Source organism: Hippocampus comes, unplaced genomic scaffold, assembly GCF_001891065.2.
Source record: "Hippocampus comes isolate QL1 unplaced genomic scaffold, H_comes_QL1_v1.1 scaffold91, whole genome shotgun sequence".
Taxonomy (NCBI): domain Eukaryota; kingdom Metazoa; phylum Chordata; class Actinopteri; order Syngnathiformes; family Syngnathidae; genus Hippocampus; species Hippocampus comes.
In genome coordinates this window covers 1,484,445-1,499,540 of record NW_017805034.1, presented here as the reverse complement: position 1 = coordinate 1,499,540, position 15,096 = coordinate 1,484,445, and the positions used below count along the sequence as shown (strand labels likewise).

At 42.7% G+C, this 15,096-nt stretch overlaps 1 protein-coding gene across 1 annotated transcript in view; it reads right to left on the bottom strand.

Annotated features, from left to right (window-relative positions):
- Window positions 1–8,399: 8,399 nt before the first annotated feature.
- Window positions 8,400–15,096, bottom strand: part of snx29 (sorting nexin 29) — a 121,040-nt gene continuing 114,343 nt past the window's right edge. The window contains exons 20-21 of the mRNA XM_019863575.1: window positions 14,049–14,188; window positions 8,400–9,780 (exon numbers count right to left, since the gene is read on the bottom strand). Coding sequence (XP_019719134.1) covers window positions 9,654–9,780; window positions 14,049–14,188 — 267 coding nt within the window. The 3' untranslated portion in view covers window positions 8,400–9,653. The remainder of the gene's footprint in view (window positions 9,781–14,048; window positions 14,189–15,096) is intronic.

Genomic DNA, 15,096 nt, shown 5'->3' with positions numbered 1-15,096 from the left:
CCCAAATCATTTCAGCAAGGACTTGGTGAAATCCCATCAAACGTTAAGGTTTTGAAAAATGAAAGGCGTCTTTTGACATCTGCGGCAACGCGCCCTTATGCATTCATGAAATGCACCTGTTTGACAGTAATATGTATGCAGTCCGCTAAGGATGGCATCAACCTTCATGTTCACCGCCAATGACCGTTTTATCAGCCACCCCTTTCAACGCCCCCCACCGCCTCCCCCAAACGTCTCTCGTCACGTCACATCAAGGACCAACTTGAAAAACGGATGAAGGCAACCTTCACTGGAAGCGTACGAGATGGATCCGCTAGGACATATTCGGCAGAGGGAGCCGCGCGTATCGCTCCCTCCTCAACACCGTTTCCTCTCCTGCTCATCCCCCGGTTCCTCAACGACTTTTATTTATCCTCTCGTCCAGCGTCCTTTTATTTACCGGATCGTTCAGCAGACGGTCAGAAAATGCATTGTAACCTTGAGAGTCAAACGCTCCCATCGGAAGTCACTTTCTTGTGTATTCGCGCACAGGCCGCGTCGGTTCGGTCCTCAATCATGGTGTGAATGATTGTCTGTTGCTCTTGTACATAAGCCACGCCCCTTTTTACCCAACAAATGTCAACATTCGGCAGGCTGTAGCGACCTGACCCCTGCTACGAATGACCTAAAATTTGAGATTTTGTGTTGTGCCATCATGATGAACATGTACACCAAGATAAATAAAAATCAAAAGCGGCTTGGTTCAAATTTTGACATTTGTTGGTTGATTTGGCACAGACCTACCCCGACCGGGTCCAAATGTTCGGGTTTAAAAGCAAAAAGTAAAATCCGTATCTGAAAAATATACTGTGCATGTTATTACCGATTACGATTTAGATCAATACACAAATAGGCAAGATAAGTTCAGTTTCATTTTTCACACTCCAGAGACCCAACTATTCAGTTTTAAAAAAATGTTTTTTAAAAAGTCAATTTTCAGTTGTACGTCCCCTTTAAATCAACACTCACAATTTTGCCGGGGTGGCAAGTCCTGCCGCTTCACTGCCATCCGATTTTTTAATCATTTTTTTTAACCGCACTGCACACCACCACCTCTATTCAAACTCATTCAATCCCAAAGACATATTAATGTCTTTTCACACTCCGCACGTTCAACCCCAGATACTTTTTTTTTCAATTTTTCCAAGACTTAGGGTAGAAAAAAAAAATGGGGTCGAGAATTGACTGGTAGTGAATGAGTTAAAGGGTCATCAGTTCTTCCTGTAAAACATCCTCTTCCCATGATTTAGAGTCCAATTACAATCCCATTCCAGCTCCCCGCGTCTCCTCTTAATCACTGCATGAGTTCAAATCATGCCTGTCCGGATGAGTCCGGGCCACTGTTCATGTAACTCCAACCGGCGGAAAGACTGAACGTAAAAAGATTTCTTTCTGACAGAAAGGCAACAAGTGTAAAAAGGATCCTTTGACAAAAGCCTTTGAACTCCCTATTTTGAAGCGTTTGAGCTGCAATCGCACGGCAGGTAGCGGCTGACAAGCCAGGGGATCAAATGGCTCTGCGTCAGACGACGCTAACACGAGACGCCAACGCGCTCTGATCGCACGCGAAAAGAAGCAGAGTCGAGGTCTTCCGCCGCGATTTTGTCCAACCCATCTATGGTATCACTTTGTGTTCATTGAACTGAGTAGTGGCGACTCGACATGAAAGGCACATCATTCTATCTTCAAAAAAATAAAATAAAATTGACATATTTTACATTGAATACAGAGCAGTGGTTTTTGTATATCCAAGTCCAGAATTCGAACCGGCATCAAACGCAACAGTTGGTCAATGTGTATTTTTTTTTTCCAATCCCACACTCATGATTGATCCATTCATTCAGTGAATTAAGACTTTTTTTTTTTTTTTAATCAAAAGGTGGAAGAAAAATGTGTCTGGACTTAACACAGACACTTGAGGAGGACAATTTCCTCTGTTGCCTCTTGAATGACGGCAGAGGGCTTCTTATTGACTTGTAATGGCCACTTGTTGCGGTCCACGTGTCGAGGTGGCATGACAGCAACCTTGCGTTTTGACCTGCCAAATTACTTTCCAATCATTCACAACACCCGTGCTTCTTTTTCTCCTCCTTTTGTCACCGCCAATCATTTTTGGAGCTTTCGACATCTTTTTTTCCTCCCAGTTTTGTATCAATGATTGCAACGGCGGTACACTGTGATTTTCATATTTGTTCCTCACCAATGTTGTGACTCGTTGTTACTTGCATTTCAAATCAATTTTCAACACTGAAATGAATTGAAAATGCGATTCGGCCATCCCCCCAAAAAATTCCATGTTTTTTTTTTTTTGGTTACATTTTTAATAAAATAACAACAAAGAAAAAAACAGCACACGATTGGAAAGTAGAAAACTATTTAAAAAGATAGTAAAAGTGAATGTGGATGAATGCTCCTTGCATTTTGAATTTGGGTGCTTCTTTGTTCTGTTCAATAAATGACTGAAAGAACATCGTGACGTTTATTTTTTTCTTTTTTTTAATTCACCTCAATCCAACCAATTTGCAAGCAGTGACGTGTAGAATCTGCAGTTTCAGAAAAATATAGACGATGCAACAAAATTATTACGACTGGTGAAAACGCCACATGCATGTGTATCGACAGTGGATGCATCCGCATTTTTTTTTTTTTTTTGACATGATGAATCTTTTTTTTTTTTTTGGCCATTTGCACATTTATTTCCTGCTTACCAACGAGGACTGAAACACAAAGCGCACCAGCTCTCCTGCTGCGGAATTTCGATATGCTTCACTGGAAAATTGATTGTTTGAGTCCCCCCCCCACCCCGGCCCCCCAACTCTTTCATCTTTTTTTTTTTTTTTCAATTTACTCCAGATTGATCGCCAGCTCCTTCCTGTTGCTTCAAGTAAAGTTCACATCGCCTGTGGTTAAAAAAAAAAAAAGCAAAATGTGTGGATGATAAGAATGGCACCCCTTCGATTCTAAACCAGGGGTGTCACACTCATTTCGGTCACGGGTAGTTAATATGACACACTTGAGCCGTTCAAGAATGAAAGGACATTTTCTGTTTTCATGAATAAAACACAGAAACATGCCCTCGTTGTGTCAATGGATAGGCGTCCTGAAAGAAAATGTATCCGTCGTAAAAGTCATTCCTAAATAACATTTAAAATACGTTTTGCTGAAATCGTTTTTTTTTTTTTGGCTGAATTTTGATCCAGGCTTTATTATAGTTAAAATGTTTTATCAGACATATTTGAAATAGTGATTATGTCTCTTAACATTCATGTAAACCTGGATGGATTTGTGCCCCCAAAATTATTTTTTCTGCTCATTTAAAAAATGTCTAATCCTTTATTTCTTTTTTTAGATTTTTAAAAAATATTTTGATTTGAAAATCGACCCAGAAAAGCTTGCACAATGTAGATTTCAACGACACTCACTGACTGCCTAACGAACGGCCTTCCTGTGTCCCTACCGCGTCAATAATTTTTATTTTGGAAATCAGAAGTCACGGAAAAATAGTGGCAATCAAATATTTAAGTACGGTATACAAGTTATTCAATTGTAGTGCAGACTCTCTGACAAAATAAGAGAGAGATAAAGAATGAATGCATGTAAAAAAGAAACATGGAGCTGACACAAACTCTTCAGTGGGCCCCACAAAAGGATTTGGTTGGCCGCATATGGTCCGCGTGCCTTGAGTTTGTCACCCGTGTTCTAAATTGATATGTTTTGAGTATCTTGCATTCTGTTGATTAAATTCAACAGTGTGATTTCTCTTGAAAGAATTGCAACATTCAGAGGATTAATGAAAGGCTCAGCAGCAACATCGCCGTCATTAGATAGCAAAGATGCTAATTTCTTGTGAACTGACGACGGCAACCGCGTACCTTAAGTTACCCTTTGACGCGGCATCGTTCAGAGACAATTCAGAGGCCAAGATACCGTTTCCATGTTTCATCCTTTCATTTGACTTTGTTTACTTATCGCTTCCTTCAGGTCGTCGACTGAAGTGTTTTCCCTGCATGCGTGTCATCACAAAACGATCACGGGCGCTCACAGGAGCCCAAGGGCGCACTTTTGATCAAACCACAAGCGTGATGAGAACACCTGCAGGTGTGGCTAGCGCCTTAGCAGGGGGGATCAAGTGCAATCTGAGATAAAAAAAAAAAAAATGCAGAGGCAGAGATGACAGGGATCTTGGAAATAAATACGTTTCTCAGTCAGGAAATGTGTCAATCCATCCATCCGTCCATCTTCCAATGCTAAGCGCATCTTGTTTAGATCTGCGGGTGGTTGGAACCAAGCCGCAGTTGACAGATTACCATTCAAACCACCAATGAGTGGGAAAAGATCCCAAAGGCAAGCAAATAACTCTACCACAGGTGTCAAACCCGAGCTCCGGGGGCCAGATCCAGGCCAACTAATAATTTAATGGGGCCCATTAAAGCAAAGAAAACCGTTTCCTTACAAAATAAATAAATAAATAAATAAATCTGCATCAAACTTCTGTGTATTGAATGTTTTTTTGGGGGGGGGGGGGAGAATTTTCAGGGCTTAATTGTTACTTTATTCCTCAAATACATTTCAATGGACATTATTTTGGCTATTTGTGTGCCGGGCTGGTCTCAATGCGCTGCGAATAGCAGGGTTCGGCGATACGGTAATTTAATTTATTTTTTTTTTTTTTAATGGACTCGATAAAATGTTCCGTATTGTGGTCGGATATCTTTTTTTTTTTTTCTTAACTCGCTGATTGGATCCAAAACCTAATTCATAGAAATGCACATGAAATGACATATGCATGTAATGTTAAATCTTTCTTCTAAAACTATACAAAAATTTGATTTGACAGTACACCACATTTGTATTGGCTCCCCGAGACATCACTGGGCTTTTTTATCATGATAATGAGGACGCTTTACGATGCAAGCCAGCGTTGTGCATTGTTCGGCTAGAGAAGCTGCTTATACGGTGACCTTGTTTAAACCAGGAGCCCCTGTCTCTTTGATGTTCCCCTTCGCAACACTAAGAGCTCGATCATTACGTTCGGTTCTGGAAAAATAGCCAAGCTAAAGCTCGATGTCCCCGAGGAGAAGGGAAAAAGTGGTACAAGAATGGACAAGAACAATCCAAGATGGCAAATCTGTTGCCCCAAGCCTGGTGGGAGTTCAACATTTTAAATCACATCAGTCTCATGTTTCAAGTCACATGCAGCGAAAAAAAAAAAAAAAATCACCTTGTGTTCATGTTCTACCTTTTCCTGATCCAGTTTTATGTGTCATTTTTGGATAATAGCTAATCAATACACCCTATTGAACTCAGACATCTTAAGATCCTGATTAAAAAAAGCTTCCATGCATGAGTCAGTTGCAATTATCTTTTTCAGTCACACTATCGTTTTAACTTTTATTATTTTTTTACATTTTTATTTAGACCACTCACTATCTACTGACCACCTCCACAAAGGCCGCGGTTCCAGTTTCATAAAAACAGTGCCGCCACCGCCATGCTTCGCTGTCGGTATGGTATTTTTTTTTTGGGTTGATGAGCCGTGTTGGAATTCGACCCAAAAATCTCAACTTGTTTTTATCTGACGACGGGTTCTATTTTCATGCGTGGTGTGAATCTGCGCAGGGGTGGGCTAGACTAAGTAATGGTATTTGCACAACCCATACATGCTGGTGCAAACTTGTTTCACTGACAATTGAAGCAGCTATGATCATTCCCTTTAAATTCCGATTGTCTTTGAAGTGACGGAAGAAGACTGCGACAAGTCAAGGTGCACAAAGGACATTCATCAGAAACTGCGAGCAGACCTGCATCGGGATAAATGACAAGTTGGGATGCCACCAAGATCGGACGTGTCTGTGTGCGACGAATTAATTTGCACGCACACTTTTTATGAATTGACAATTTTTTAATTGTTCACGTCAACAAAAATTGTTAAACCGCAAATGGTCAATCTGTCAGACCTATTGAGGCTTGTAAGTCAAATTGCCGTCACTAGTGCCCAGTGGCCAATAACATCCTGAATCCAGCTTGTAACACAATTTTCTGGTCAGCAGCCACTGATCAATTTGCCTTGACATGTCATTTTCTCGGCGCCCGGAACTCCTACAGAAACCCAACATAAAGGCAGCGTGGTTGAAATTAAAGCTCTGAGACTGCTTTGTGAAGCAGTCAAGAATAAATAATGACTGAAGAGGCAAGCAAGCAGATGCACGCTGGGCCTCAGATGCGGCGGCGATGTCATTTACAGAATCCGTCCATTTTTATAGATTCATGCATTGGGTTCAAACGCGAGCGCTGACGCACACGCTCTTGCTTTCTGTATTGAACGTACGCGCCTACGACAGCGTACCTGTTCATGGGTGAATGCAGAAAGTGACATACAGTACAGAACACACGTATTCACGCGCAGCAGAACTGCATGCGAGTACAGGATGAACATTAATAGCAACGCAAGTGTATGGTACACGTTGTGGCCATTAAGTCCACATGCGCAGAAAAGACTCACGAGTATAACCTCACTTGCTTTGTCCGACTCAACTCCAATGTCAAAAAAACTATCAGAGATTTGAAAGGTGACGTCACAATTCGATACAATCATGGTGGCTTTCATTAGCCTTTCTGTTCTGTATCGCATCTGATGAGACTTTTAAGTTATTAGGGCACCAAGCAGTACAAGAGCCAGTCGTTCTGCCATTTTCACAGAATTTCAATGTTTCAGCTGCATACATTCATACAAATGTCGGCATTCGGCACAACTCTTGGGAGGGATTCAATGCATTCACTCACCATTTGTTTGTTCATGCAAGGAAATCAGGAAACGGGTTACAGGTGGTGGCTGGATATTCCAAACTATCCTGATCTTCAAAGCTTGAAAATGAGGTTAAAAAATGTCAACATTTTGCAGTTAAAAAAAAAACAAAATACTTCTTGCCGAGAGGCCTGCTTCAATGTGCTCTCCATTGTTCCATTGAGTCCATGCACACCAGACCTGAGGCGGCCATCTTGCTTTTGACCCTTGACCCTTGTAAGGAGTGCACACACCTAATTGCAGTAGCCAAACCTGGCCAGTAGGGGGGGGGCATATTCACATAAACTAGCATCCCAGAGTCTAAATTTCAACAGCAAGAATTTGAGTACAATAAACGTTCAACTTCATAAATGGCAACAAGTGTCAAAAAGGGCTGCAAAACTAAATAGAATCAATAACTGAAAATTTCCAGGCAAATGAAGGCAATAAAACATTTTTTTCTCTTCTTTCATAGTGAGTTAAAGTACGGTACATACAACACTTCAAGACAAGCAGCTTTTCTGGGATGGCTGAGCCATTTCTATTCTTAAGGCCACTTTATTAGGGAATTACATGTGGAAATAATCGCTGTGGGAGAGGCTAACAATGCTAATTGCCACAGTGCACTGAAATGACCCAAATGCACAGGAAAAGCAGAGTTGAAAGGAGTTGGGATTGTTGAGTTGGTATGACTCCTTCTTGTGACTGGCTACAAGTCAGCCCAAGATCATTCATTGCTATACAGTATTTTTGAAAACTATTTTTGCTCGTTGTTGTTTCGGGCATTTCAAAACATTTTTCACATGAATGGAAACGTTCTCCTTGCAGCATGCTCATTTTGGGCCTGGTTTGCAGCTCCCTTTGCAAGGAAACTTAGAAACTTATTGTGATCATTTATAGAAATGCAAAGAAGGATTTGTTTGAGGTGACCTTTACTGTATTTTGTGCCATGATGCTGCAAGCGCTTTCTCTTTGATATCGTAACCTTTCGTATGATTTACAACCAAAGATCCTGATTAAAAAAGCTTCCATGCATGACTCAGTTGCAATTATCTTCACTCACACTATGATTTTAAACTTTATTTTTTTAGGATTTTTATTTTGACCATTCACGATCCACTGACCAACTCCACTAATGTCGGAGTTCCAGCTTAAGAAAAACAGCGCCGCTACCACCATGCTTCACTGTAGGTATGGTAAGCTCAACTTGGTTTTATCAGATGACGGGTTCTATTTTCATACGTGGTGTAAATCTGCGCAGGGGTGGGCTAGACTAAGCGATGTTATTTGCACCACCCATAAAAGCTGGAGCAGCATTTCAAAAAATTTGTTTCACTGGCGATCGAAGCAGCTCCTCCTTTAAATGCTGGGGGCAAGAGGTGATGAATCCTTGACATGGCGGAAGAAGACTGTGGTAAATTATTTTGGAAATATGCTGTCACTCAAAATGTCATGAATTCTACCGTTTGACTCTCTGGAAAGTAGAAAACACATCATGTGCTCTTCTTTTAGCTCAAGACAAATATGGTCAAGTGTGGGGGCTTGGGGGGGGTAAAAAAAAAAATTACAAAAAACATTCATTCCAATAGGATTTGTCTTTATTGAGCAACCAAGTCAAAGTGAAGTCTCTTGAAGCCAAAAGTGACACTTTGCATCAAAGAAGCAGCTCGTTTTGTTTTTTCACCTCCATCCAGGGTTAAAAAAAAAGAAAAATCACAAGTGACCCTCAGCTCCAAGTTTTGACGAGTGGAATTTGCAGAAAACGATCGGCCCTCGTGGTCCCGGAATCTGGTACCCATCTTGGGGAGAGCTCTGCATATGCATGAGCCCCCTATTATCCACACTTGGTGGCTCGCAGACGCTCTCCTTGCACTCTTCATGAGCAGCTCTGCTTCATTTCAAGTGTTTAGTCTTTGTTACGACATTCATTTGCAATGCGCCGCTGTGTTAAATCCTGCTAGGAAACATGAGCCCTAATCCTTAAACAAGGCATTTCTGTAGTGGCATCAACCTGCAATTCAATGGGAACTATTCTAAGCTCTGATGATGCGTTATGTGTTGTGTCAGTGGTGTACAACCCAAATCCTTGAGTATGATAATTGTTGGACATGATGATGCATAATGCCCCGCCCTCATAAAACATGGGAAGGAAACACAAAGAAGAATACATTACCTGGTGGTCCACACCAGAGATTGTTCATTGTCTACATTGCTTGTCCTCATTTTGGGTCACGGGCGAGCTGGAGCCTCAAGTCAGCTGACTTCTGGGGCGCGGTCTTCCTTCGCCGGCCAATCGTAGGGCACATAGACACAAACAGCCGTTCACGCGAACCAGACGAAACAAGTACGGGGAGGCAGACAAACTTCACATAGGAAGGTCCCAACTGTGAGTGCCCAAGCACTTGGCCAACGTTGTGGCCGATTGGGAGACGTGATTAGCTCAAATGTAATGGCACCATAAAGCAGACGGAGTCCCCAGACTGAATCAATCACTTGCTATAGATCAGCTATCAACACAGCTGTAATATACACTGTAGGCACTGTGACTACACACACTTTTACTACAGAAAGGAGCATAGTAAGAAATAAAAGCCAGCATCTCAAGAGTGGCAGTTCAGTTTGTCTCTTAGTGAGGTAAGAGGTACGGTGTGATTTGGTCCAGCCTCTTGGCATCTCCTATATTTAAATACGCTGCCATCACTTTGGCTGACAGTTGGCCATAAAGTCATGTCGGATGCCCTCAAAGTCTTCACGGCAGCGGTTGGACACGGGTGGGCTGCTGACCTGGACATCATGAAAACGTCAAAGACAAATAAACGGTCTTGGTGTGTTAAAGGTCGCCACTTTGGGGTTCCGGTCTGGCTTCCTGGTGCTGGCCGCGGCCCAGTCTTGGGAAGCGGGATGAAGTTTTGGAGCGGGGAGTCTTGGGGCCGCCGTCGCCGGTCTGGGGCGCATCCCTAAAATGCGAAGAGAAAAGAGAATTCAAACGGACATCTGCTGAGGTTCCATTTGAGATTCAACAACTGTTTCATGAAACACATCATGTTCATATGATAGATGAGATAATGACATTTCATTAGAAGCTTGGCCAGGCATGCTCATGTTTGCTGATTGCAGCTGCTTATCACAGTTTTGACATCAGCCGCATGTCAAAGATGAGATGGGTGCGTCAATTAGCTCAACGTGAATTTTTGGACACCATCACCGAGAAGCAACCAATCAATTTCAACCCCAATCGAATCAGAGGAGAAGGTGAGTTGATTGCCTCCATTCCCTGCTGTTGGCTTTTTTCCAAAATAATTCCCCAAGTCAAGGCGACGACCGAGGTAAATCTTCAAATCACTTGACAGTCAATGACGCAACACATATCTGAGATCTTAAGACTTCCAATTCCTCTTTGGCGAATAGAACCTCGCCGCAGCGATGATATCAGCGCCGTCGTCGTTTGTGACTACAAGTGAGCCTTGATCCCCAACGAGTGTCAGATGACTGAGGATAAAAGACGGCAGTGAAAAGCCAGGACGGGGAGTTAGTGAAGCACGTTGTCAGGGCCCTGGCTCACCGCTCTACACGGCAGCCCGAGCGGTCACCTCTTCACCTGCCGCGCGCGATGACGCAAACAGAAGTTCAAGTACTGCTTTGGCAAAGGGACCGCTGTGAATGTTGAAATGGCAGCAACAAACAACCGTACAAGAAGGTCCACGTATTCAAAGGAAAATGAAAAGCGGAAAGTCATTTTCAGTGCATATCTGTGTAGCCTTTTAACTACCATTCGCACAAGGAAAAAAATAATAAAAAACAGAACTGATTTATTTCTTTTATACAGGTCACCCCAGGTATGTCACCCCAGGTACCAAACGTTACGTTTTGTATTACCGGATTTTCCGCACTATAAGGCACTTCAGAGTATAAGGCGCCCCTTCAATGAATACCCTATTTTAAAACGCTTTTTATAGACAGGGCGCACTATATTATAAGCGGCCCGGTGGGCGACTGGTTAGCGCGTCGACCTCACAGTGTATAAGTGCAGGGTTCGATTCTGGCTGTGGCCTCCCTGTGTGGAGCTTGTGGCCTGCCTGCGTGGGTTTTCTCCGGGTATTACGGTTTCCTCACACATTCCAAAAACACGCATGGCAGGTTAATGGAACACTCTAAATTGTCCGTCATGTGGAACGTCGGCATATCTTAGACCAGTGGTCCCCAACCCCCGGGCCGGGGACCGGTACCGATCCGTGGGTCATTAGGTACCGGGCCGCACAGAAAGAATAAATAACTTAAACTACTTCTTTTTTATTCATTTCGGAATCCGAAAGATGTTTTATTCTGAAAAATTACCGAATTCTCTGTTACATCCGTCGACAGTATATCATTCCCGACGCGGGTCAAGGCTCGCTTCTCGGTCATGTGATCGGTTTCCGCTAAAATGAAATTATTATGAATAATATTCAATTTTTTTCATTCGTATGACAGTTAAGAATGGGAATTGATGAATAACCCTTATTTTTGAACAATGCATTATCTCATGTTTTCATCACTTGTCAGGACCAGCAACCTCTCCTCGGCTTTACTTCGCGGTTGGTATGCAACTCGACAGCGACGCGTTTATGGTTTATTCAGAAGACAAAATACACACTCCCTCTCTCAGTCTTAGTTCCCGCCTTATTGACTTGCTGCCTCGGGGGAAAACAAAGTGTTGGGGGGACCTTTGTTTTGCTGTCAAGAGCAGTTTGGGGGCAGTTTGACTCCAGAATAAGGATGTAACCTTTTATTGTGCCAGATTAGGCAAGCGTGTGCATGTGTGTGTGTGTGTGTGTGTGTGTGTGTGTGTGTGTGTGTGTGTGTGTGTGTGTGTGTGAATGGGCAAGAAAGAGAAAAAGTGGAGATGAAATAGTTTATCCGGCATGTACTATTTGCAAACTCTTCCTGCCAAGACAATCAATTAGATTGCGGCTTGTGTGCGCGCGCGCGCGCGTGTGTGTGTGTGTGTGTGTGTGTGTGTGTGTGTGTGCCCGTGCACACATCACGCGTGCGTGTGTACCTGCTTGCTCTAATTATGTTCCCCTGCAGTCAAATGAATAACATTTCAATAAAGCCTGGCAAAGCCTGCTCAGTATTCAAGTCAGTATCGTGTCGAAATGCAACGACAACCAGCACAAGCTTGAGAACCCTCAAGGCAAGAAAAAAATACCGTTCAAAAGTCTGCCGGCATATTTCGATGTTTTATCCAAGATATGATAAATCAAAAAGTGTAATTTGCCGCTCCGATTTATGCTTGTATGGTTTGCGCTTGTGTTTACAGTGATTAATTGGCCCTGTGATGTATAGTGCTTCAAATGAAGGAGTACACCCCTTTTGAAAAGTAAGCTCCTTTTTGGGCAATTTCTCAAGGCTTTCTTGAAAATCTGTCGGTGTATTTCTTTGAGTTGAACTTTGCCTCAGGTGACGTTGAGACTCAACCTCACCACCTATGCAGGTTGCTTGTTCCACATGTCTTCAGCGATCTGCACACATACGCATTTGGACACAATTGTGAATCTCCTCTGTTGCAGTAGCAAGGCTTACCCATGAGAGGGCAGCATCCAGACGGTCAATAAATAGAAGAAGAAACCGTGGCGAGAAAAGAAGCTTTGAAACATCGAATGTACATGCGACCCACACCCATTGTGAAACTCTTTGAGGCCATCGGTAGCGCAACAAAGCTAGACGCTAATGCTAATGGACCCGCCTCCAATCACGTCACTGATCGCCAAGCTATTCATTTGTTCCAAAACGCGCTTCAACTGCCATGATAGGACGCTACAATAGCAGCCCAGCTAGGCGACCGCGAATACATTTTTGCGGGTACGTGTGCAACCAAGAAACATTTTGATTTCGCCTTTTAGATATGAAGGCGATATAATCACAGAGCCTCTCGTTAGGATAAGCTAATGTGCTTTGACTGTTGAGAGGGGCCTCTGGGCCCATTTCCATTCTATTAGATAATAATAGAGTCATGCATTTGGTTTAATCGCTATCTCTCATTTTAATTTTCATATTTTTACAACAATGCATTGATTTTAATTAAAAACCTACAGGTCTCTTCTCTCCCCCCACCCCCACTCCTCAGACTAATTTGTGAGCCACAAATGAACAGAGGAACTGTGGCGGAGTGGCTTGGAAAACCCCCCCAAAAGGAACAAATCTAACAAATTCCAGTTGAATGTTCATTTGGTGTTTTGTGTGAGACCTGACATGCCTTTCGTTCAGCGAGCATTCAAGGGGAAATTGAACCCGAGATATTCAAACGTTCATCTTCTTTATCTGATGTTTTGTCCTAAGATGCGTTTTCTAAGAAGGTCAGACCGAACCGATAAATATTCAGCAACAAAAAGCAACGCATCGATCAGATCCACTGGGTGCATTTGGCCTTTTGTTTGGCTCTTTTTTTTTTTTTTTTGGAAACATTCAAAAGGACTTCAGGGGTGTGAATGGCTATGAGGGGAAACATACACATAATCACTTTTAATTCAAGTGGTAAATACAGCGTTTTGTTGTCATTTAACACTTGTATGACATTTCGGGGGGGGGGGGGATTAAAAAGCCCAATGTGTGTGGCACAAATCGCGTTTGAATAATTTAAATCCGAGCATGGCGGTGGGGTTCATTTTTCCAATGCCTGTCGTTAATTGTGAATAATAACGACAATAACAGCTTTTGGATTTTAAAGCACCTTTCAAGGGACCCATAGATGCAGTAACATGACACTTTATTTTAACCCTTACATGCACCTTGTAACCTGATAACACGATAAACTGTCCACTGTAGTAACCGCTGTCCCTGGAAAGATTAAAATACAAACGATGACGCGGGCGACTTCAACAACAAAGAACAAAGGTAGCCCAGTGAAGCGCAAAGGGAAACTGATCGAGTTCGACGAATAAGCGCAGGTACAACACGTTGAAAGAGACTTTTGACAAAAAGTACCGTAGCTGCACTGTGTTTTCTTTTGTACTCATCACAGTGAATTGCCTTTGGGTAAAATCCGAGCGAACTCAAGGAACAGGCGATTGCATGACAAGTCTGCATCAGGGTTTTTGTTTTAGCGTTAAAAGTGAGATGTCAACATTCCTACAGTCGTACGTGGCATGTGTGACGATGAGCATGTGTTGGGATACAGCGGGACATTTGGTTCATGGCAACATTGCGGGTTGTGTGTGCGTGTGTGCGTGCGTGTGTGTCCACTTACAGACAGAAAGGCAGCAAAGACAGCAGGGTCTCCTTGGTGGGACAGGCCGTGAAGTCCGGCAACGTCTGGATGACTTTGTTCATGACCATACGAAGGTAACACTGCAGTTGCTTCCGCCTCTCCTCCACAAACTTGGCATCCTTTAGATGGGCACAGCCGAGAGGTGGTTAGTAAGAAAGGGGCATGTGGAAAGATGCATTTCCGTTTGACGATGCGTAACTCTCACGTCCACAAAAGAGAATGTGATCTGATAAACTTGGCCAAGTGTCAATGGAGGGCTTATGGGGAAAAAAAAAAAAAATAAGACGACAATCTGAACTGCATGTCTGGATGCATGTCAAAATAAAATTGAGTTCAGTAGTTCACATTTTAATCGAATTGTTTTTTTGGGGGAATAATTTTGACGATGACAGCTTACGCTGATCAAATCGAAAATTCACCGTCGAAAAACATTGCAATTACAAAATTGCCAGAAGCTCCAAAAAAATTATGACGATCAGAACAGTTTTCAAAAAATGAACGCCATTTCACATCAAAACAGCTTTATCAAAACAAGTGCAGTTTTTATTTGTATTATATTTTTACACTTACAACACGTGCATTTTTGAATTTTTAACGACAATCTGTGCTGGCCTGGATTCACTACTGTAACAAGAAATAAAACAGGGCTATGGTTATTTTGCCATTTGCTTGCTGATGCAGGAAGAAAAGTCCTCCATGGCGAGAACGGACGACTGCAGGCAAGCGGCATGGGGCCACATGGCCCGAGCTAGCATGGCTAATCGTAGTCCAGCAACGGCTTAGAACAAAGCCTGGGCAACGCTCCGTTTTACTGGGACAAACAGCCCTCGTGAGTTGAATTGAAATTGAAACTACTGCTTTTCTTTTGATCTCAAATCCAAATCCCAAGGACACTTCATTGAGCCGACAAAAAAAAAAAAAGATGCTCTTCAAAGTACCGTTTGTTGTGCTGGGGTTGGGGAACATGAATAAATGGGACACCAAAAGGACCGGGAGACTTCATTAAACTTGCAGGTATTTACGGGGG